General features: G+C 39.0%; 1 protein-coding gene across 2 annotated transcripts; it reads left to right on the top strand.

The window, feature by feature from the left end:
* The first annotated feature begins 250 nt into the window (after positions 1-250).
* Positions 251-1,637, top strand: LOC135940569 (uncharacterized). Of its 2 annotated transcripts, none has more exons than XM_065485503.1 (4): positions 251-591; positions 654-776; positions 834-1,084; positions 1,139-1,637. In XM_065485503.1, the coding sequence occupies exons 1-4, from the start codon at positions 502-504 to the stop codon at positions 1,542-1,544; spliced, it is 870 nt and encodes a 289-aa protein (XP_065341575.1). In that variant the 5' UTR covers positions 251-501; the 3' UTR covers positions 1,545-1,637. The 2 variants fall into 2 exon arrangements, with proteins under 2 accessions (XP_065341575.1, XP_065341574.1); XM_065485502.1 differs by having other exon boundaries at positions 267-591; positions 654-779.
* Positions 1,638-23,881: the final 22,244 nt, after the last annotated feature.

Raw genomic sequence — 23,881 nt, 5'->3', positions numbered from 1 at the left:
TCATTACAATATACAGGTCATGGAGTTAATGTTAAGAGTTTAAATAAGTAATCAGAATAATTTTTTAGCTTAGAAATATCTGTAAAATAGGCACCTTAGTAAAAAATTGAATAAAATCTAAATTTCGAAAATTCTTTTTCTTTAATTAAGAAATTTGTGTTATCTAAAAATCAATTAGAAAATTCTAAACAATATAGATGAACAGATTTCTTGTTCATAATTAAATAGCCAAAAAGCGAGCAGAATTTCTAATGGAAAAACTTATTCATTCGGGTAAATTGAGTCATAATTTTAAGAATAAATCGACCAACCTTGAATTTTCAACATGTTCAGTGACTTACAATTAGTCGAGGCCAAAGAGAGTGCACAGTCATTCCTTATCATTGCTTATCAAGAATACACATGCACTCGCACAGTCGTGGCTTCTTTTCAAAAGGTCTTCGTGTAGGCGCTACTTTGCGGTTCAAATAACAGTTTCAAAATACTATTCATATCAAGATCATGGCTGATTTTCGATTGAAAGAGGTGCCGTTGGAAAATATTCCAAAATTTCTTGAAGTTCTTGAAAGTAAACTTCCTGACACGGTGGTGGTGAGTTTAATTCTATCATTGAAAAGAATATAAATAAACTGAATTAAATCTTCAAACAATAGCCACACCAATGGATTAAGATACAGAAAAATTGGGAAAGACATATTCCTGGCCTGAAAGTTCGTATTTTCACCGTGAACGGAGACTGGAGGGATGGGTCTGCAATTTGCTTGGCTGATGGACCTGTTGTGATGCATTTTTTGTTGGTTTTGGCAGATAAACATTATAAAAACATCTTCTAGGAAGGAAATAAAATGCTTGCAGCCATTTACGCAACAGAGGAAGGTCAAGAGGCACTTAAAAACGCTGCTATTTCTACAAACTTAATTGATTGGAAGCGGATTAAGATCTTTTACGCTGTGCTGGAGCGAAATGTTCCGATGTTAAGAGAAATATTGACAAATAAAGGATGCAAACTCTACGGTGACATCGAAAAAAGATGCTTCACGTTTTACCTTCCTTCAGAGAAAGCGATGGATTACCAGCTACCCCAGTAAGACACTGAATCTAAAATTAATGTATAAAAAACCTTGTACAAAATTTCTAGGCTACCAGAAAACGTCCGTGTAGGGCCACTAGGAGAGCAACATTTGCAAATCCTGTGCGAAAATTGGCCCATCTTTGACGAAGAATACACGCCATACGTGTTGAATACGATAAAATTGAACCTGACGGTCGGCGTTTTCGTGAAAAATAGCCGAGGAGAAGAGGAACTCGCTTCAATGGTCATGCACAGGGAGAGTGGCGAGGTCGGGCTTTTGCAGACTGTTCCTGAGCACCGGAGAAAGGGTTACGCGGAGATTGCGTTGGCCCACATTATCAAGCTCATAGGGCAAAAAGGATTAGTGCCGTTTGCAACCGTAATTGTTGAAAACAAAGCATCGAGGGGTCTATTTGAAAAGATGAATTTCGGGGTGCAGGGCATGTCAGCAGATATTGATGTCAAGGAATAATGTAAATCTCAAAATACCAAGAAAATACTTAATATTTTATCAATTTCGTAGATATGTATTAAATAGGTTTTTATAGAAAACTAAATCGTTTTATGCAATGATTTTTATTTCTTGCTAACAATAAGAAAGGATTTGCCCAATCGAATCCCTCCGCCTAAATCTACAAAAATAATCGTTATATATAAAAACGTTTCATTGATATTGTTTATTGCTGCTTAGAAAACTATGTTGGCAGGGAATTGAGCTCAATTGGAAGGAGGAAACAAACCATTTAACCAAATCGTTTATTAATCAAATAAAGCATCTTCGAGGTGCACGCATGCCCAAGTGGGCACGAAATCAGACCGCTTGAATGACCAGAAACCCACATGGCAATGTTGCAATCTTTACGCTGCATTTGCTCGGTGGCTCGTCTGCTCATAATCATTGCTATACTCCCAAGCAAATATTTGATTAAATGCGTCGAGTGTGCACTGCGATGTTTGCGTAGCAAATAATATATATGTATTACTCTGTCGCAAACGCAAACAGAGGCATTTGATTGAAGGTGGAGGGCGTGTTTGTTCTCTCGTATCTAGTGTCGATTGTTGACATTGCTAAACTGACCCCTACCTCCAAAAAATGAGACATGCGTTGGGTCTTAATTGCTTTAAATTAATTTACAAAGGATTCGAAAATACTAATTGGAAGACGAATCATTTTCAGTCAGACGTGCGGTTAGCCAATTAGCTTTGGCTATAATTTAAGACGAAAAAAACAGAAACGACTAGTAGAAATGGTTCTAATAATTTTAGGCTACCGGACAATATCCGTGAAGGGCCTGTTGAAGAGCACCTCTTAATAAACAACATCAAGCTGAACTCAACAATCGGCATCTTCGTGAACAACGAGCGTGGAGAAGAGGAACTCGCCTCAATGGTCATGTAAAGAGAATAGGGAGCAGTCGGACTGCCGCAAACCATTCCTGAATACCGTAGGAAGGGCCACGCGGCGATCGCTCTGGCTCACATTACCAAGAAGCTCACATGCCGTTTGCGACCGTGCTGATTGAGATAAAGGCGTTGACAGCTTTCTTTGGAAAGTTTCAATTTGAGACGTCTACACAAAATATTAAGGACCCCCATACTGATATTTTTGTTTGTGGCTGTGAAGAGGTTTACTAGCTTATGTGACTGCGTTTACAGGTGTTTTTACGCCAACTATCTATCAGCAATAAAGGATTACATGAATTATTCTCTGCGTGCATGTAAGTCAATAAATAGGCTCCATAGCAGCTGTAGTAATCGCGATATAGAAGCGTCTCTATGATAGTCCATAATAAAAAAGCTTACTGCAGCTTCATAAATCTGAGTTTTGCTCAATTCCCTTTTGCCATCAAGCAGGCAGACATAAAATTTCCTTTTCACACACCGGCCGTAAAAGCAGCAGCAGTGCGATCGAAAAACGAGTGCAGTGGTGTTCAAAGTAGACCAGACGAAGTGCAAACCCTTTTCACTCTCGGTCGGCGGCGCACTTGGTTCTCCATTTCGCAGAGCGCAGCTCGTTTGCAAAACTGCATTTCTGCGCGGTGGTGGCGGCAGCGGCGTCTGGTTTTTTGCTCCAGTGACGAGGGCGAACGCGTCAAAAGCCGCAGTGCAACAACTAATCCTCGCCATCCATCAATCCGGCCGCGCGGCCGACCATACATGTGCGCAGCACATATTTGCATATGAAGCCAGACAGGCATTAAACGCAGTGTGCGGGTGGGTGCCACGCCACGGTTGTTTGCTAATACATGCAGCGCGCGCGCTCACTAAGTACGTGCACACGCTGCAACTAATACCTATTTGTGTGTGTGTATGCCTGCGCTGTGTGGCCGAGCACCACCGTTGATAAATATTTTGCACAACGCCGCCCCCGGGGGATTGGTGGCGCACGCTGTGCAATCGTCGCCCTCTGTTGCCACCCTCAACAATGCACTCGACTCGACTACGCGGGCGGAACGGTGCTTAAATTCGCCGCTTTCGGCCTGTTCACCCGGTTTGCTCCCAGGCTCAATGATTAACCACTTAGATTGTTATTACCCAATTGAAGTGTGCGTTGTGCAGAGAGGCCGCATTCAATATTTTTGATCAATATCTTTTATACTCTGGATGAAAAGAGATTTTGCAATGAAAATAAAACACTTATTACATAATTTTTTTAGAGCTTTATAATTATTGAAACCTTAAAGATAGCAACAATCGGGTAATTGAGATAAATGAACAATGCTTGGATAACTGGCTAGAAAAGAACGATCAAATTTTATTATTTTTTTTAATAGTTTACAAATTAGACAACTGTTCGGCCCCTTAGCCGTATACTTAAATTTTGCAAAACAAATCAATGAACGGCCGTTGTGAACGATCGACTCCGCCACTTACCCTTTCTGCGACACAATTTTTACTAATAAAGAGTCACAAGCCCAAAATTACATCCTTTATTTGAAGTATTTTAATGAGTGAAATTCTGCTTGAACACGAAAATTGTGAGATTAAAAGCAAACAGAAAAACCTGAAATGAAATATCCTTGTATCTTATTGACCCAGCAAGAAAATGGATATCCGAAGGATATCCGAGATATCCATGGATATCCGGAGGATATACATCTGTACAGCCCGACCCGATGTCATAGGGCGGATATCCCGGATATCCAATTTCTTGTTGGGGAAGCTGCCATTGGTGCCCAATCTAGGAGGGTCGTATGTACCCTACAATATTTTTAATTTCAATTTAACAAATAGAGCGATTGCGTGTGTCGGCATTATTTAGTTTGTAAAAATTCCTGGAGCAAATGTGCTTCAAATTATTCAACTGATTGAGAGTCAATTACTTGATTAATTTAAACTGTTTAATTTTTAATACTTAAAATAGGGACGAAGAAATGTTGTAAGTTGCCAAATTACCTAATAATATCCCCTTCTAAACCACGAAATTTCAATTTTCTTGACCAGATTTACCAACAGTTAGAGGCTCTATGATGGAAAAATCGGAAAGTGGGAAACTAGTTGATTTTTAAAATTTTTTGTTTGAAACTAGAGTGGTTGCTATTTAAAATGTGCATTCACTTTTTGATATTTGAGGCTGATTTATTTAAAAATCAAAATTGCAGTGTTAGTTTTGAAATACTTTTTTCCGGAAAAAATATGTAATTTTTAATAGTATAATTACTCGGTATACAACTTGTCGGATTGAAATATTAAAGGAGGAGGATTTAAAGCTTTATTCAAGTATCAATTTTAAGTACGCACAGCAAAGAAAACATTTTTGAGATCTTGACCGGTTAATTTTGGGAAAAGATTACATTCCTTGAAAAGTTGTGTGTCCTGCACCACTGAAAATTTAAAAGAAAATAATAAAAGAATAGACTTTTTCAAACGATTCACTTGTAAATTTTGGAGTATCTTTCTATCAAGATTATTCATGTTAGGATTTGACTACTTGTTACAATATTAAGTTTAAACGAATTACTTAATAGTTTTGTAAACTGCTACAGTGAAAAATCCGATCATAAAAAATCTAAACTTTCTCGGTAAATTATTTTTATAGGAAAATGCTTGGCTGCACAAAACAGATAACTGATGCGCACAAAACAAAGCACCGGAGATCAGCGGGAGAGGGTGTGTGTGTTGTCAAGTTGCAAATATGTGCACCCGCACACATGCATCTAACAATAAGTACGTACAAACACACACACACACACACACACACACACACACACACACACACACACACACACACACACACACACACACACACACACACACACACACACACACACACACACACACACACACACACACACACACACACACACACACACACACACACACACACACATAGAGCGAGCGAGAGCACGAACTACGCGCGATGAAGCGCACCAGTAGGGTGGTTGCACTCGGCGCGTCTGGGGTTACTCGAGGGCGGGCGGGCGGGCGCCGCACCAGGGCCGAGGGGGTTGCACACACACTCACACACACAGTCTGGCTGAGCCAGACAGCGCTTGGCGAGGTGGGGTAGGTCGGGAGGACGCAGCCTAAATGTGTGATGGAGCAATGCTGGGTGTGTTATACTCTCACTCGGCTGGCGCGGCGGCGTCGGCGGCGGCGGCTGCTGCTGCTGCCGCCGCCGGGTCGATGAAACCGTCTACGCCGGGATAAAAAGCAGAGGCAGCCCCTCAAGATGTCAAAAGGCGTAAATTATCATCAGCTTTCGCCGTAAACAATGGCCGGTCCGCCAGCGAAGGGCGGCTCATTGCCTACATATTTCATATAGGCCGCAGACGCGCCGGCGTTTGTCTTGTCTGATGCATATTCTTCCTCTCGTCAGCGTCGGTGCCGCCGCCGCCGACGGCCTCTCGACCGCAGTGCACTTGATCGAAAGAGGATCCGGACCAGCAGGGTCTTTCTTTCTCTCTCTCTCTCTCTCTCTCTCTCTCGCGGCGGTGGCGACGGCTCAAGATGCTCTTTTCGCTCGGCAGACGACGTGAGTGCGTCCGCCGTCGCACTTTGATCTCGGCCCGGCCTGTGGCGGCGACGCCAATTTTGCAAATTGGATGGCGTTTGTGTGCGTTTATACTTCCTGCGGCCGCCGAGCGCGAGAATTAGTCTGCCGAGAGACGTGTGTGTGTGTTCGCTCGCTCGCTCCCAATTGTCTCTCGCTGCGATGGAGAGGAAAAAAGCGTCTGGCTCGAAAATCGATGTCGCTTTGTGTGTGTACGTACGTTTGTACAGTGTCAAAAGTTGAAAACGCTTTTCCGATGAAAGCAACTGCGCTCTTGCATGTGTTTGCTGAGCTTGCGCTTGTTGTTTGACATCTCCCGGCTACTTTTGATTTGTGATTGCTGACAAGATGAATAAATTTTGATGCTCTATTACACAAGAGCAGTTTCTTTGAAAGGAAACTAAAACCTCGTGTTTAATTGAATAAAATAATGTTTAATTTCAATTCGACATAAAATTTAAGTTCGGGGATTTTGAATTTTTAAGCTTATTTTAAAATGGCTAACCATCTTAAAATCACCTTAAGGCGTCTAAAATTGTAAAAACTCTAAGATATCAACATTAATGTAATGCATTTTCTTGCAAGAAAAAAAATAAAAAAAAATAAACTAAAACCTTGTCATTTTTTATGTTTTTTCGCACAGTTCAAATAAAATTTATCTTAGATCAATATTCAAGTAATGGGGAGGTTTGATTTAACAGGGAATGATAGAAACGGTTAGGAAAGATTTCCACTAGATTTGATATCTTGGCCTGCAATTTTCAATTTTTATTTTAGCACCATTCATTTTTTATTATATTTTAGGGTGGTGTAGATTTTTCAAAATTACAAAGTTTTCCGGATAAATTTAATGCACTTTTCCGGAAAATCAGGATAATACACGGAGAAAACGGGCCTCACGGTGTTCACAAAAATGAGGATATCTCGGATTTTAATTATGCAAACACCTAAACCTTTTTGCCTATTTAGACAGCCCACAACTTTATATGTTTGGGGTTATGAGGTGAAAAATAAATCTCTTGGGATCTTGAACAACTCTTCTTTCCAATCAGAAAGTCTCTTGCCGACTATGTCTAACCTTTAAACAGAATTAATAATCGACTTTAGAATTAACAATTTGAGAGAATTGACTTGAGGAACAATTAAAAATTAGAAAAGAATTTACCCGAATGAGCTGGGTCCTTCTCAAATAAACGCTCGGAACTGTTTCAGATGCGACTTGTTTGCTCGTATTTCCGGCGGAAACTGATTTAAATTCAAAATCTCTCTCTGTTGCTTTAACGAATTTCTAACAAATAATATCGTCTAACATTCATTAATAACAATACCCTAGACCAAAATTGAAAAAGGAGTCCGCAACCACTACATAATATGTTAAATCATATTTATTGCATTTTTTTATAACATTAGTAATAATTCACCAGTTGCATAAACCCTAAGTGTTCGAAGCCACCAACAGATGGCGCCACCGTAGACTTTCAATTTTAAGGCACTTCCGCTGCGATTTCAGACTCAATCTAGCTACTGTGCATTCTTCAATTAATTTGCTAATTTTTGACGTGCTGAAAACCAAAATCGGTTTAGCCAATCGCCGTAGAATCGTGAAAAACTATTTTTTGAAATAAAAAAATCTTTTCCAACGTTTCTACGGCGAATGGCTGAACCGATTTTGGTTTTCAGCACGTCAAAAAAAAGAAAATTAATTAAAAAAATTAAAATGGCTAGATTGAGTCTGAAATCGCAGCGGAAATGCATTAAAACCGCTTAAAACAAAATTTTTAAGAAAGTCTGTGGTTGCGCCATCTGTTGGCGGCTTCAATAACTAAGGGTTTATGCAACTGGTCAATTGAGCTAATTTTTTAGTACTGCCACAATTTGATTTGATGTAAGGAAATTTTAAGGATAGTGAAACTTGTAGCTTTCGAGAAACTTAGGGTCAAAGGTTAAAAATGGGCGTTATGAGATCGGGTGAATAGTAAGAAAATAAAAAAGGCACAATAGGTTGATTTTGACCTGCGGAACATGCTTTTTGTTGCCCCATAAGGTTAGTCAAGACCATCGGAACAGGTGAGAATATCATTCAATTCTCATTTGTAGATGTTTAACCGACACCTGTGGGTTATGAATTGATTCGATCATTTGCAAGATTTGCTTACCGTTTGAACGTCGAAGTCGAGAGCTTTCTCGTGGAGACAACCGGGATTTTATTGGCTCTAGTTGTCAATATATTCAAATTAAAGTGTGGAAATCTTAAAAAAACTTATTATTTAAAAAACGGAATATTTTTAGATCACAGGAAGGCAAAAGATCAATCTGATTAGGGTACGAAAACAAAGGCACGGTATTTTTTTTAAATTTATAAATTGCAAAATCAAATTTCCAGTAAAAATCCGGTTAAAATAAACATGCCTAATTTATTCAAAACAAAAATATTTACAATTCGGCGTTTTCACTTCGTATAGCAGTTTCGCAGCAACAATAAATTTTCCTCTCAGCACTACACAGTGAGTTACGACTGGAATTTTAAAAAGAGCAACGATTGATTAAAAAAGTTGGCACGAGCAGCTCTTGGCTCGACTTATTATATCTGCATTTTCATGGTTTGATAAAGAATAAGAGCGACGATGAAGCAAGCGTGCTTTTTTCCACGAGACCATTCTGCTCTTGTGCGCCCGCTCCGCCGTGAAAGCTGGAGACTAGCGCCCCTATTTCGACGACACCGCAGCCTGCACAGCTTGGGCGTAGCGCGCGTTGCATAACTTTTTCTATTTACTGCATCTTGCGCGCACACGCTTTCATTTGCCTCTGCTCACCGGCCCGAAGAGAGCAGGAGAAAGAGCCGACGGAGGAATAAAGTTAAACGAATAAAACTGTAAAAAGTGTACTCCTGAACTTAAATTGAAACTTGCGACATGCACCTCGGGAAAGGTTGTGATGCGTAGTTTCTGCTTCATCCATTCAAGAGCTGTTTTGCTGATGTAGCCTTTTAATATACATATATAGTGTGCAACTTAACACGGCAAACTTTCCCCATTGAAACTTGACTTCTAATGGAAATAATTGGCATAATTATTAATACTAAATGTTTTTCTATTTAATTTTAGGCATTTTTTTTGTAAAAATTTTAAAAAAGACTTAACAAAAATCGATCAAAACTAGATCTGGAAATTATGCATCCAGCCAAGACGACATCTACCCAAAAGCTTTTAGACCTAATAATGTTCACTGTCAACAGGAAATCTGTTTTCCTAGTCCGGCGAAATATCAATTCCTCCTAGCAGCTGGGATTTATTTCTAGCCGGCGATAAATTAATCAGTCGAAGACGGCGTTCTGTTTCATTTCGTTGGTGATCGATTTGGCGGCACAAATGAAATAAATCATCTCGCGCGCACGCTGAAATTCATAGTAAGTAATAATCCGAGAATATCGATCCAGCGCGAGAGAGGACAACGACACGCACATTTTGACCTGCGACTCACGGACTCTCGAACCATTCTGTGCTAGGGCTGTGACAAATAGTTTGTTCTACTTTCAGCAAAGGCATGTCTGCGTTTGTTATGTAATTGCTAATAATTTAAGTCTTCGTCCCAAACAAATTCGAAGAGATTGTAATTAATTCGGTCAGAATTAATTTAATTTTACTGATTGTGAGTCGCATTATTTTATATTTATGTTAAATTTTATATCAATCAAATGACATCTCCAAGAAAGGTTCCCATTATGTTGTTACACAATTAAGTAATGTGAGCCCCATGATATTATATTTTTTATTCGTAACAATGTTTAATAAAAATTAAATAAATATATTTAAAATTTAAATAATACGCATTCTAGCCTTTAATAGTTTTGAGACTCTCCAAAAAAGAAGAGAAAAAGTATATTAAAACGGCAACGAGTATGCCCACTCATTTTATTTACTTTAAAAACGATGGTTGGAAAAACTGGTTGAACTCAGAGGAAATATTTTTTAAATCGCAGTGTATGAATTTTTCATGCACTTAGTGTTTAATTTTTTTATCTTTGCGCTAAATAATTGAAAATTTATGCTGTATAACCAAAGTTTAAGAAAAATAAGCACTGTTTTTCACGTCCCTAATTCCAACGGCACCGTTAAATCACTTGTGCCAACAAACACACAAAAGGAATTGGTCAGAATGCGTGCGAAGGGAGCATAGGCGGCAGCGGCAGACAGGACGGCGGACGGACGCACCGCATCCTGTTTTGGAGCAGCCAAAATCAATGTGCAAACGGTCTCTCTCTCTCTCTCTCTCTCTCTCTCTCTCTCTCTCTCTCTCTCTCTCTCTCTCGCACCAGCCGAGGCCGAGAGCCGACCGAGCGTACTTTTTATTGCGGCGCGCACACACACCCGATAAAAACTCTTGGCCCAATAATAAAAATTGTATTCCTAGGCGTGGAGGAAGGCATGCGTGCGGCGAGACGCTTTGCTCGTTGCTAGCAGGCGAAGTTAAAATTATCGTCCCTAAAAAGAGTTTGCGCCAGAGAGACGCAAATAGACGGACGAACGAACGGACGGACGGACGACGACTGCTTGAGCAGGAGAAAAAAATCGTTAAATTCCGCCCGTCTTTTACGATCTGTCTTTATACGAACATTAATTGCGGATATTGTCATCCTCCAGCAGCACGGCGGCGGCGAATTGCTTTTCTTATTGCCCTTCACCCCAGCGCAGACTACATATCAATTTTTCCTGCAAGTCGAGTGCACTCGGTGCCTTTCGCAACGTACTATAAGAGCTCCATCCATATACGCCGTCTGATAACAGCGAACAGAGTAGCGCGAGTAATTTTTATTGCCAAGGTTTCCGGCGCGATATTGCCCCGTTCGGCCCGCGGCTCAATCGCTGTGTTTTAAATAAACATTAGAAGTGGTTGCTTTTTGCAAATTGTTGTCGACGCTGAGATTTTTCAAGCGTCACTCAAGCTCGTTGGCGTAATGGCTCGCCTCCAGGAGCAGGGAGGCAATGGAAAGAAAAGCCTAATGATTATTTGCTCTTTGCTCAATTGAACTGTCTTGTTACACGGCACAACCTTGTCTTTTTTATTAAAAAACTTGAAACCCTAGGAGTCTGGAGAAAAATGGCGGGAATGGGAGAGGGAGGATTTTTTTAATTTTAAAATTTTCAACTCTTCAGAAGTGGTGGGTTTTACATTGGTTGAGTTATGCGTACTGTTAGGTGACAGGCTAGGCTGTTTTGCTTGATGCGTGATGAATTACTTTGTTTGATAGTTTAAGCATCCTTTTTTTAAAAAGACTTGTTTAAGAAAAATTTTATTACATTAAAAATCAATTTTTAAATCGACGTGTGATGAAAACTTTAAAAATGTTACCAGGAAAAATCTTTTTAGTACATAGAGGTCTCAGCCGCGTGATTTAAGGCGGCGGCTGGCGGGACCAGCTTAGCTAAATGTTTTGCCCGGCGATGGCGGCTGGCCATTTTCACCAGCGGCTGGCGCAGCCAACAATATTTTAAGCGTGAAGTTTTATGGTGCTTAATGGTCTGAAGGTCCGAAAGACTTTTTTCTTCTCCATTTTAATATTTGACCCCTTGACGGCTGGCGTTGCTGGCGCAGATCAGCCAGATTCACGGCGGCTGGACCCAAAATTTGCCGGCTGGCGGTGAACTCTACTTTTTATTATTTGGGAGGGTTCATTGTGTGTTCGAAGGTTCCAACAGTTGGCGCCACTGTTTTTTCTCGTTTTAAGCAATATCGCTTGCGGATTACAGATTCAATCCTGCTGGTAAGCATTCTAAACGCGGAATGAATTACTTTGATGTGCTGAAAATCAAAATCGAGGTAGAAATGAAAACACAATCATAACGTAAAAATCTTTGCTTTCGAGTCTACTACGATTGGCTGAATCGTAAATTTCCAGCAAAGAGTTTTTTCGTTCAAATTGTTCAGATTGCCGCAAAAATCTGAAATCTCAGTGGAAGGGCAATAAAGCTTTATGGTATTTTGATTTATGATTTGCTTTGACTGATATTTTGCTATTCATTGACAATAAATCTAAATAAAAACTGTAAATAGACGGTGGCATCATATGTGTATGCATGTTGGCGGCTTCAAACACAGTGGGCTTTCTCGGAAATGACCAATTTGGCATGAATAAAAAACATTGCCAATTTAGCAAACGCAGTGCCAACGCGTTTTGTCCGTGTTTTAAATCTCAATAGCAGAAATACGCGCGGTTGCTGGCTCACGTGCAGCTAGCGGCGTAAAAACATTATTTGCGCGGCGTTTGTCAGAATCGTCGATTTTTGCGCCTCTCCCATGCGAAGGTCTCTATCAAAAAGAAAAAGGAGTAGCTGCCGCCGTATAAATTGGAATCACGCACGCATCCAAGCCCGGTGATGGGCACGGACTCAGGCCCTATTGCCGCACTTTAGGCTGATGATGATGAAAAGGAGAAAACACACGCGCGCAGAATAAAAGCTGTGTGCCGCTTTTTTTCGGTTTGGTTTGCGTCGGGCCGGGCTAGACTCGGGCGGCTAGAGCAAGCGGGTTAGCTCATAGCTGGCTGGCTCTGCCTGGCTGTGGCTATTGATTCCGGACTAATTATAGAGAAGGACCTTCCTCGGGCCGCCGGCACCCATTCGCCGCATGCAGTATGCGTACGCCATTAGCGGAAAGAGCCCGAATAATTATCGTCTCAACACCATTACCGCCCCATAATCACAGCCCGTTGGACATTTTTCAGCTCTTGGCTCGCATTCGCTTTGCTGCGTAAGCGCGCTTTTCTCCAAAGTTGGATTAAACGAGCGTATTGCGCGCGGATTAATCAAACCCATGGGGGAGCGCCGGGTCTCGTTGATTATCTGCTGGCGTCTTTCTCCTTTTTAAACCTCTACTAATTAGTCGCTTACTTCAAATGACGCAAATTGTATAACTTCTATTCATTTAGTTTAACGTTCCTCAGGTACATTTGACAGTAAAATGCAAAATAAAAAATTTCTTCAGACCAATTCTTGGACACAACTGATTATTGTTCGAATGGACAAAGTAATTTTAAACTTAAGTGACATTTTATAATTATAAATTTAATTAAAACAAAAACATCTCAGTGTGTCAGTTGCTAAAATCTGAAACGCCCCTAAAATATGTTTTTATGTCACATTCGTACACTTTTGTGATGTTAACATGAACCACCAGTCGAAATTTCTCTAAACAACATTACTTATTGAGTTGCGGATGATTAGGAAACCTTAAAAACCGATATATAAATCCAACTTTTGTTCAATTAAAATAATTTTTGGTATGTAGAATCTTGTTGAGGAGACAAATAGATAGATTAATCTTTTTCCTGATAAATCACTTAATTTTTACATAGAGATCTTTTAGTGCCAGTAAAATATTATAATAAATCATTGATAATTATTCTGGAAACAGTTAAAATTTACAAATTTTTCATATCTATTATATTTTAAATTCCTAATTCCATAGCTCACCTGTGGTAGCAGATATAAACTTTTATTTGTTCATTATTTCTTTTAATTTCTTCTTAAGGCTTCATGTCAACGATGCAGAAAAATTCATTGTATAAGTTATTGATATCCAAATTAAAATTGAAAGATATTTAAATAAATTGTTTATTGTTAAAATTGGTTTCAAAGCTTTGCATGGCTAGCTTTGAATATTGATAGTAGAAAAGTGACATTTTTTGTGTTCAAAAACCCACTATCAAATAATTTTTGTGCAACACTATTTATGATCTAACTTGCAAAACATGGAAATTCAAGTGGCTTTTGCTTTCTAACAAATCTTAAGCTTTGTATGTACTTTTCGGCAAAAGCAGAAAAGTGCTGCAAAAACCGACAGATCAGGCTTGCACAATTTTTCAAGCCTGGCGAAATCATTCTCGCAGGGTTATTTATAACGATGATCCCTGATGATAAATGATGCCGATAGTCGCTACGAATTGAACACACTGCTTTATCCAGAAATTTAATCTTCCGGACGAGAAACAATATGTACAACCAGCCACGAGTATGCGCGCTAAAACTTTTTATCGAAATTTTTTGAGGCCGGCATTTTATCGGTTTACTCGAGCGCGCAGAAACAAGAATGCTGTTGTGCGCCACTCGGATTTTCTGTCCTGATATATTATGATATAGAGTGCGATGTTCCGCACGCACTCTTGGCTATTTCTAGCATTATCGATCAGCTTCTTGGAAAATTACGACCAAGAATTTTTCGTCAATCTACCTGCCCTGTTATTTCTTAGGGCGAGGCCATAAAATTTTGAACGCTATATATGTACGCGTTAAAACTCCTTTGTGTAATATTAAAGTTTTTATGACATGATTTTGTTATAAAAATGCACCTGTCAATTCTTTTCCTTACTGAGTTTTTTATCTTTTATTTCCTGAAAAGCGAAATTAACTTAACAATTTCACTTATCTTCTTTTAGGATCACCAAATAATAATGGAACAATTTTTCAAGTAAATGTTTGAAATGACAATTACCGAGGCAGACATTTTTATATTTTTACTGTAAGGAAAACCGTTCGAAAAATGAGTTGGTTTTGAAAAAAAAATAAAAAAAATACTTCAGAGATATGCGCAACATTTGAATATATTCAAAAAGAATTTCCTCATTTTAATCAATTTTGTGATGATCGCAGAGAGTACTTTCTTAAATGAATTGTGAAACTTCAGTGCTACCTTTAATTAAAAAAGCAATTGAACTGATAGAAGACGTGCTCGTTAATTTTTTATCATCATCAAATATAGATTTTGTCGGATTGCAAAGTTGTTTCTGCGCAGATTTCAATCATTCTTCTTTTGTGCTGTGCGCTTCACACTCGGTCCGACAATCAAGAAGAAAAACACAGCACATAGAAGGAGTATTGATCAAAGCAGCGTCGCACTCATCAAACGAGCGAAGCTCTCTCCGCGCGTCCAATTTACAAGTGACAATTTATCCTTCAACACGTTCAACTGACTTTTCCCATGCCCAATCGAAAAGAATATTATTTGCACGCCAACGGCATCGCATGCAGATTAATTTGCAGTGTCAATGGTGCGTGTATAATTACAAACTAAATAAAGCAGACTGCCGGCGGAGGCAGAGGGAGAGTCGCGTTCGTTGCGTTCCAGTTTGATAAATTGGAAAACTGTTCTTCGCAGAAAATCGAAGCGGCGTTTGAATAGGACGACGCATCCGAATAAGAAGAGCAAAAAAACAAACACCGCTCCTAGCATAATAAGAAAGAAACAAACTACTTTCCCATCGATACGACATTGGAATCGCACGTCATTACGACGCAGCCGCGCCATTTTTTGCTTGTTTTGCTCATCATACGCGCACACACATCTGCAACACCTCTCTAACGCAAAAGACGCGGCGAATCAAATCTCGGAGGAGAGTGTGTGCGTTTTTTTCATTTTTCGCCGGCCCAGCTAGCAGCTACCATATATATACACTCATTGTCCGTTCGTTTGGCTGCTTTTTATTTCTTTTTGCAAAAGGAACGCTCACTTATAAATAAATACGTCTCTCGGCGTGTGTGTGTGTAGAGCAGAGAAGTGGTAGTAGTGCTACCGTACTGCGCATTGCGTTTTCCCTGATTATTCCTCGCGTACACGCAAGCCGTGGCGAAAAATTCTCGCGCACACAGCCGGCAGCGATTTCTCATAATGTCGTGGAGCAACGAAACGAGAGAGGAATTGAAAAATTACATCAAATAATAAAGAGCGTTGTTATGATTATTATTACGACCGCACCGGCCGCCGCTACCGTTCACTGCTGCTGGCTAACAATAGATAATTTATTTTCTAGCAGCGGCAATGTGCATAAATATGTACGGGCGGACAATAATACGCGAGCGTTCTTGATGTGTTATTAATTATTTCAGCGTATCCAAAGGAAACTCGCTGCTTGCGGCTATATAAAACACAAAGTGCTATTACCAACCAACTCCGATTCCCCCCACCACTGCCGACAGCCTACGAGGTAGGCAATTTTTTGAGCACGCCTGTCGAGCGGCGCAACGCACGTCACCGGGTGCTCCAGCGAGAATTGAGCAGTGCGCAGTGTTGATGGGACTATAATTCTCCGCTTCAATCGAAGAAACCTTGGTGCTATTTATTGTTTGAATGATTTTCTTTTAGGGAAGGTCATGTTAAATATTATGGTTGTTTCACTCCAATTAACAGAGAACAGCTTCTTGAAAGTGTTCAAAGAAACTTAAAAAAATTTCAAAATTAATTTTTTTAAACGTATGAGGTAGAGTAAACAGACTCCAGCAGTACACACCATTAGTAAAACTCTTCAGTGTTTGGGAATCCAAGGTATCCAACAAATAAAAATTTCAGTTCTGACACGATCTACATATTACTTTGCAAGCTAACTATTTAAATAAAAAATATTAACTCACCATTTGCGAAAGCCCTTAACTGATTACATCTTTATTGAATTTTGGCGGGGTCATATACATCAGATACGTTTCAGTCTAATTAATATGCCCCCCAATTGCAATGCACACACAATATTACACATAAAAATCAAAATCAAAACTATGTTACAAATGTAAAGTATTCACCAGAACCGTAAAATTTATTTAGGTAAAGAAATTATTTTAAAGCAACGACCAACTTATCATATCGCGGCTCAAGCAGCCAACAGATGGCACCAGCGGTTATTTTCTATTTCAAGGCACTTTCGCTGCGATTTTAGACTCAATCCTGCTGCTGTGAATTCAACCTTTTAGATGATGTTTTCGAGATGCTGAAAAACAACAAAAATCAGTCCAACCAATCCCTGTAGGAACGTCAGCAAAGAGTTTTAATTTTGAAAAAATGTTTTTTATGATTATACGGCGATCAGCTGGTTTTATTTTTGGTTCCAAAACATCAAAATAAATACACAGTAGCAGGATTGAGTCTGAAATCGAAGCAGAAATGCCTTAAAATCGAAAGAAACCGATGGCACCATCTATTGGCAACTTCGAACACTAAGCGCCTTTGCAATTGGTGAATTAAGAGTATAAAAATGACAAAATATTAATTAACGTTTGGAAATTTATCTGAAAACTAAAAGTAAATAAAGAATACGTTGACACGTTAATTGTTTATGTTTCGGGTTTTTTTAAAGTTGGTTTTTGAATATTTTTTATCGAAGTTTAATTCAAAAATAAATCTCCTATTTCTAACCATGTTTAAATAGGGCCATGATGAGCTACAAAAATTTGAAATGGTATCAAAATCTAATTTGAAAGTCTCTGATGTCAATTTAGACCATTTTATTCGGGTCTCTTAAAAATTAAATTAAAATTAGTCCTCAAATTTAACAAAGTGGACTGAAATGAAAGTTAAAATTATGTTTGTTAGGCTTACTAATAAAAAAACAATTTAAATGAGTGGTTACAGTCATTGGAAATTAATCTAAAACATACTCATTCGAAGCAATTGAACATGTAACCTTGAAATTGTGTTTGTCGCGCTCACAGAGTTAATTTCAATAGCTGACAGAAGCAAACACTGACATCAACAAAAACTATAAATCAATCTGCCTGAAAATATCCCTATAGTAACTTTTTTAATACAGCAAATCACAACTTATTTATAGCAGTGAACAATCCATAGTTCAATTCAAAACGTATTCGGATGTATCCCATCTTCTCATCCTTAATCAAAAAACCGTTTACGGACGGCCACTTATAAGATTGTTTTGTTTTCATACCCATCATACTTCCTCCTCTCGAAACTAGTTTAAACGCAACCAGCGTGCACGGAAGCTTTCCGAAATTCAAACTGAATAAATAACACACGGAATATGGCCAAGGAAGAATGAGTCTGGCAAGCAATCTCCTGCTCTTCGTGGCCGGCAATGTGCACGCGGACTAAAAGCGTTTTCGGTTTTGTAATTCGTTTCACACATCGCTCTAGTTTGCGCCTAGCTGCGTTAAATAAAAGCAAGATTACGGCTTATTTTGAATAAAACAGATAAAGCGGGTGAAATAATAAAACAGCACCTCAGCCGCTCGGCCGCTCGCTCACTCACTCAATGTTAATGCAGCTTAGAGAGTGCGCGCCGCGCGCGCTTATGATAAATAGAATAAGCCAAGTCTGGCGGGCGGCGCGCCATAAAAAATCACATCGGACGCAATAAGTAATTCAGATATAAAATTGTCGTCCTCGGCGTGTTGTATATGCGCGCCCGGCCTGGATAATAAAGGCTTGCGTGACTCCTTGCGTGCCCTTAACAAATCATAATACGCCCGGGTTCGAGACCAGATTGTTAGCAGCTCAGCTACTTTTTCCACCGTGATTCTCGGCTGCACGACCGACTTTTTTTCCATACACGGTCTCTGTCTCTCGCACCGACCTGCGTCTGCTTTTCGGCTCTGTTTGTTTGCGACCATGCATGCGCTGGAAAATCGGAGCCGGTTCGATCTCTCAAGATCACGACTAGCCACGCTGCAGACTTGACTGAAATTTAGCACTTTTAATTAGTGCTTGCCGTAAAATATCGACGGAATTGTTCAAGTAACTCGTTAACATTAAAATCTTTAGCCTGCAGCTTAGACTTTGACATTTTCCTGAGCATAAATAATTGAATCGGCTGTTTTCCACGATCGTTAGATAATTAAGACACATTATATAGGGTATGTAAATGCATTAGCTAAAAGATTACCAAGGACAGACAAATACTATAAGGAGATTTTGTATAGCACTAGTTTGAATTGAAGGTTCTTCATACATGTTGTAGGGATAAATGAAAGGTTATTGTTGTTGCCAAAATTATAGATAAAAAAATCATGTATTTTCAGGTACAGTAATTCAATATTTAAGTTTCCATTTTTTTGCAACAAATAATTTTATTAAAAAAAACTTCAGGGTTACGAAAGCTACAAATATGCTGGTTGAACCTACAAACTTGTAAAGATATCCTCTACAACTTTTCAATTTAGATCAAGGTCATATGTTCAAAGAATTGAATTTATGTTTTTTGAAAAAAAAACACACTTTGATAAATATAATTTTTCCCTTCTTAATATATCATTGGTTATGTTTTGTGAAAAAATCGTGGTGACAATTTTTTTTGTCTTCAAGAAAATCGGCGCATATAATAAGCGATCTTAAATAATTAAAATGTATTTATATCCAATAAACGTTGCAAAAAATTACCATCTTAGACAAATCTTGAAATTTTTGAAAAAAGAATTCAATTGCTAAAAAATTTGATAAACGTGTCGAAAATTAAAATAGAATATGTCTGCACTCTGTACTATACATTTTATAAATTATCTCATTAGTTTATATGTTGTTTGAGAATGCCTTGCGAAGTGGGTAGGAGTAATTTCAGATTTTTTATAAGACTAACAGAGATGTGATAATTGCTTAAATCATCGCAATAATTATGTATTCAAAGTTATGTTTTTCCATATATTATTTCACAGAGTCGCGGACTGTTTGTGAGGCCACTGATGTAACTTAAATAAATGTGAGTACCTAGCAAATATTAAATGATGTGTGTTTATACACTGTAGAATTAAATTATTTGTATGAGGCGAAATAGTTTTTATATTTTATTTTAAAATCTAAATCGTTGTTTGATTTTTAATTAAATATTATGAATTAATTTTCAAAAAATGAAAAAAGAAAAATTAAATTTACTGTTTACCAAAATAAAATAAAACTTCCGATAAAAAAAAACGTTTTAAAATACTGTCAGTATATAAAGCCATCAAAATTAATCGCAGTTTTCTTTTTATTGCAGCTTCACATTCGAAGAAGCGAGTATAATGCAGCTTTTCCTCGCTTTTGGCGATCCTTCTCGAGATGTAAAGAGCGGAGAGAAGTGGCACCGCCTTTCAACTTTTTCACCAGCATTTTGTGCGAGAGCGGCGCGCAGAGTGTGTGTGTGTGAGTGATTCAATTTGAGTGCTCGGCGAGAGAAATGTGAGTAATTTTAATGAATCCTGTTGCGAAGACCCCCGTGTGTACTCATTATAGAGATGTAATCAAGATGAATAAAAGATAAAGAGAGGCTGCTCGGCACGGAAAGCCTCGCAATTGCGCTGAATTAGCGACGAGAGCGAAAGAGAAGCTGCGCTGTACAGTTACTTCCATCGCTCATTGTCACTGCATATTGTGTTTTATCATCTCATCATAGAAAAGAGAGAAGTGAGTGAGCGAGAGGAAAAAAATGTGTAGGAACTGCAAAGCTTCTTGCGCCGGTGCTCTTGCTTTTTTGTAATTTAACGCCTGCATTTGCAATTTCGCGGGAATTCCCGCAGCGAAGTCATAGACGCGTCACTTTTAAATTGCAACCTACCGTGCAAATTTTACACCATTAGGCCTCTCACTCGCTCAGCTGAAAATAAAAGTGCGCAAGCCGGATGGACATACCAACTGCAACCGACGCAAACACACTTACACACTTTAGAAAAAAAATTAATTCGCTCTTAAAACCAGCAAAAATGTTTTTATAACAGACTAAAATTGCGGCTATTTTTTGCTAAGGATTATATGATTTAATTTGAACGAGTATCAAGTGTAAAGGATTTTATTTTGTCACTCGGTTCATGCGATTCGTCGGCTGAAAAAAGAGATTTTACGATCGCTGCGGTGGCGAATCCAAAGTCACGCCACCGACGGCGTCCTAGGGTGGAAAAAAGTGTGTGAGTTTGGGACCTTGAAACGCGATGAACGAACCAACGGTGAGAGCGGTGAGCGAGCGCGTCTGTTCAGCCGGATATGCTGCATAGGCCATCAGGCGCGTGATGGCAAAAAAATTAAAAAAATAAAACGCTAAAAACGAAGATGGAGCGAATTCGGCCGCCGGAGTGGGGGCTACGCCAAATTCAATGTCGCCGCCGCCGCCGCGTATTACTCTGCTCTCTCGCATCCATCGGCGTCGATTTTATCGCCGAGAATTCTCACATTATTGCCGATTTTCGCATGCACACGCTGCGTAAAAAAGCGAATGAGCGTCTCGTTTGATTGATAGACACAGACCCACACAAACACCGAGCGAAGAATGGGATCACAGAGGCGGCGGAGAAAAACTGTTGCTTTTCTCTCGCATGTCGATTTGGAAGCTGAAAAGACGGTTATTGATGTACCTCTATTTGGTGCAGCTGGGAATTCAAGACAGTCTATCGCATACAACGCTCATTTGCAAAATGTGATGGGTTTGAATTATTTTGGCGTGAGAATTGAGAATAGAAGCACTGTAAAGAATTTAGTATTAATAAAATAGCAAAAAAAAAAAAACATTTTTCTTCAGTTAAATGAATGAACATCGGAGTTACCTAAGAAATTTTTTAATCTTGTTGCTTTTCAAGTTGACAAAAGAGATTTACATTTATCACGGGTTTCTTCTGAGAATGGGGTGAGAATTTGGAAAATACTAATCTCGTTTAAAAATTGATGAGAGCGCAGCCACCCGAAAATTTAATTACATCTTCGTGACAAGTAAAATTAACTTCAACTAAAGGACTATACGATTCAGTTATTAGTAAACTGAATTCATGCAATTTGAATTCCAAATGTGAACATTAATAGTTTATTTTTAATTTACAAAATTAATTTAGGAGACATTTTGTAACATCTCCTGACGAGACAGGATGCCCATGAATCAGGGCGGAAGCGAGAAACCAGAACTAGTTGAGCAGGATATTTCTGTAGCGGTACAACAACGCGGTCCTACTTTTTGTTGGAAGCCAGCAATTGTCGGCGGTTTGAATTATTGTAATTTTGCATTATTGTTTAACAGCAGAAAGATGATTTTAAAATAAGAGTTCAGTTTTCGTCCGTCAGCCAAACGGTGCTGACGTGATTTGTTTAATTGTGCAGAACCCGATTCAAAGGGGTGAGTCCAACCGTCAGTTAACAAAAGAATTTATCACTTATTATTGTAAACTATTTCAGTTCTTGTATTTCATTAAGTGTCCGATCGGATTTCCAACTGCGTAACCTAATACACCAACCAAATTCGTCTACCTTAATTCATCGGTCTTCATCATTTCAACCCTCTTCATATCTCCCAAATTTCTATAAAAAACACGAAAAAATAAACAGCTCGCTTTTCAGTGAGAAATCTGTTATTAAATTTCAAGTAAAAAAATTATAACATCATTTTTTTGTGCTTTTTATAAACATAAATTTGGATAAAAATATTTGAATTAAATAGAAACACATTATTGAAGAAGCTTTTGTACAGTCTTATATATAATATTATATTTTAATTTTTTTAATTTTTGCACAATTTAGTATTGAACTACTCCGTTTTGCTCTATTTCAGCATAATTAAAAAGGACTCAATTGCATCGGGCTGGGAAACGACAGGAGCGTACCAACACAGCAGTTTATGCAAATGCAGAAAGGCCATTTGTGCCATCAACATCTGCGCTCGCTGCTGCAGCAATTTCACTTTAGTCCATTTAGCCTCTCAATTTAATCTTTGATGTAATCATTCAAGTCGTCGCCGTGCAGAATACCAATGAAGTCCGCAAATTGGCTGCACGGCAAGCGGCAGCGTGCAAAGCGAGAGAGAAAGAAAGGAAACGCACTTTTGCCGCAAAAACAAAAGGAACGAACCCCAAGGTGCTATTTCGGCTGCGTCGCAGACTTTAAATAGGCAGACAGCGCAGGTCAACATAATTTGTCGTCATCTGCGGCATAGCGGAAACAACCGCGCATCAGAGCGCGAAACTCTCTTATTTTTCTCGTTCGCTTTTTGCTAAACTTGTTTAATCTCCGGTAGCAATCATGCGTGGCACGTTGGTAATAAATTATCAGGCGCATTCACCGGTGAATTTACGCTCGCATTTTCACAATTGGACAGGTCGGTTTTGCGCCAACGAAATTGACTCATTAAACGGATCAAACGTTCGCTAAAACTTGATAAAATCGATCACCAAAACTGGACTGGGCACAAACGGCCAACTTCATTTATTTTTCCACTCTATACATTCGAAACAACAATTGAAGGTAATTTGCTGAATCATTTTTGTTTTTGTAATTACCCAAAAGTCCGGCATTTTATAGAAAGCCGATTTCATTATATTTTTGTAAGAGAAAAAATGCTATCGACCTGGTCCCGGTAAAATTGCGCAACGTTCAACAAACACCCAAATTTTCATTGTCGAATTGGTTGTTGACCTTTTCTTGCAACAAGGAAATTCGCGTTTGGTTGTTGAAAGTAGCGCAATTTTACCGGGACCAGGACGCTATCCTATCCTACCACAATAATATGTACAGTTGTGGCATATACGATTAGGAAAAAGTTCGGCCCTTTCCCAATCTTTCAATGCGTTTTAAAAGTAAATTTTTTTTCGACGCGCGAAAACCCTGGAAAACTGATAGAGAATAACGAGACAAACTATTAAGCAAATGTTACGGTGCGTTTCAGCCCATAGAAAAAAAAATAAAATCAAAATTGTGCTTTTTGGGGGCCCGCGGCGGCAGACGGGGGCGGCTAGGGTGCCCAAATCGACGCAGAATTACGCGAGAAATATTCCTAACACCATAGTTGGACCTGATCAGAACTATAGATGCCAAGTTATTAATTTCTTAAGTAAAAAATCTCTATTTTGACTTAAGTTATTTTTTCGCGGGCCCTCTGCGCGGCCCTTATGGGCCCGGCGGTCCGCCGCTTACTCTCGAACGAAAGTCAAACTAATAATGATGTTGGTGCCAATTTTTCGCAGAGATATCTAGGGTTAAAGGGATAATCAGGTGCAAAAGTGGAAATTTTTCAGACACGGCAGAGCGCAGCCTTGATTTTGAGACAGGGTTCGGGCTGAAATTCGAAGCTTTGGGGAAATTCTGTGCATGCCTGCTGC

This window comes from Cloeon dipterum, chromosome 3 (assembly GCF_949628265.1).
Source record: "Cloeon dipterum chromosome 3, ieCloDipt1.1, whole genome shotgun sequence".
Classification (NCBI taxonomy): Eukaryota; Metazoa; Arthropoda; class Insecta; order Ephemeroptera; family Baetidae; genus Cloeon; species Cloeon dipterum.
This window is presented reverse-complemented; position numbering and strand designations above follow the sequence as displayed.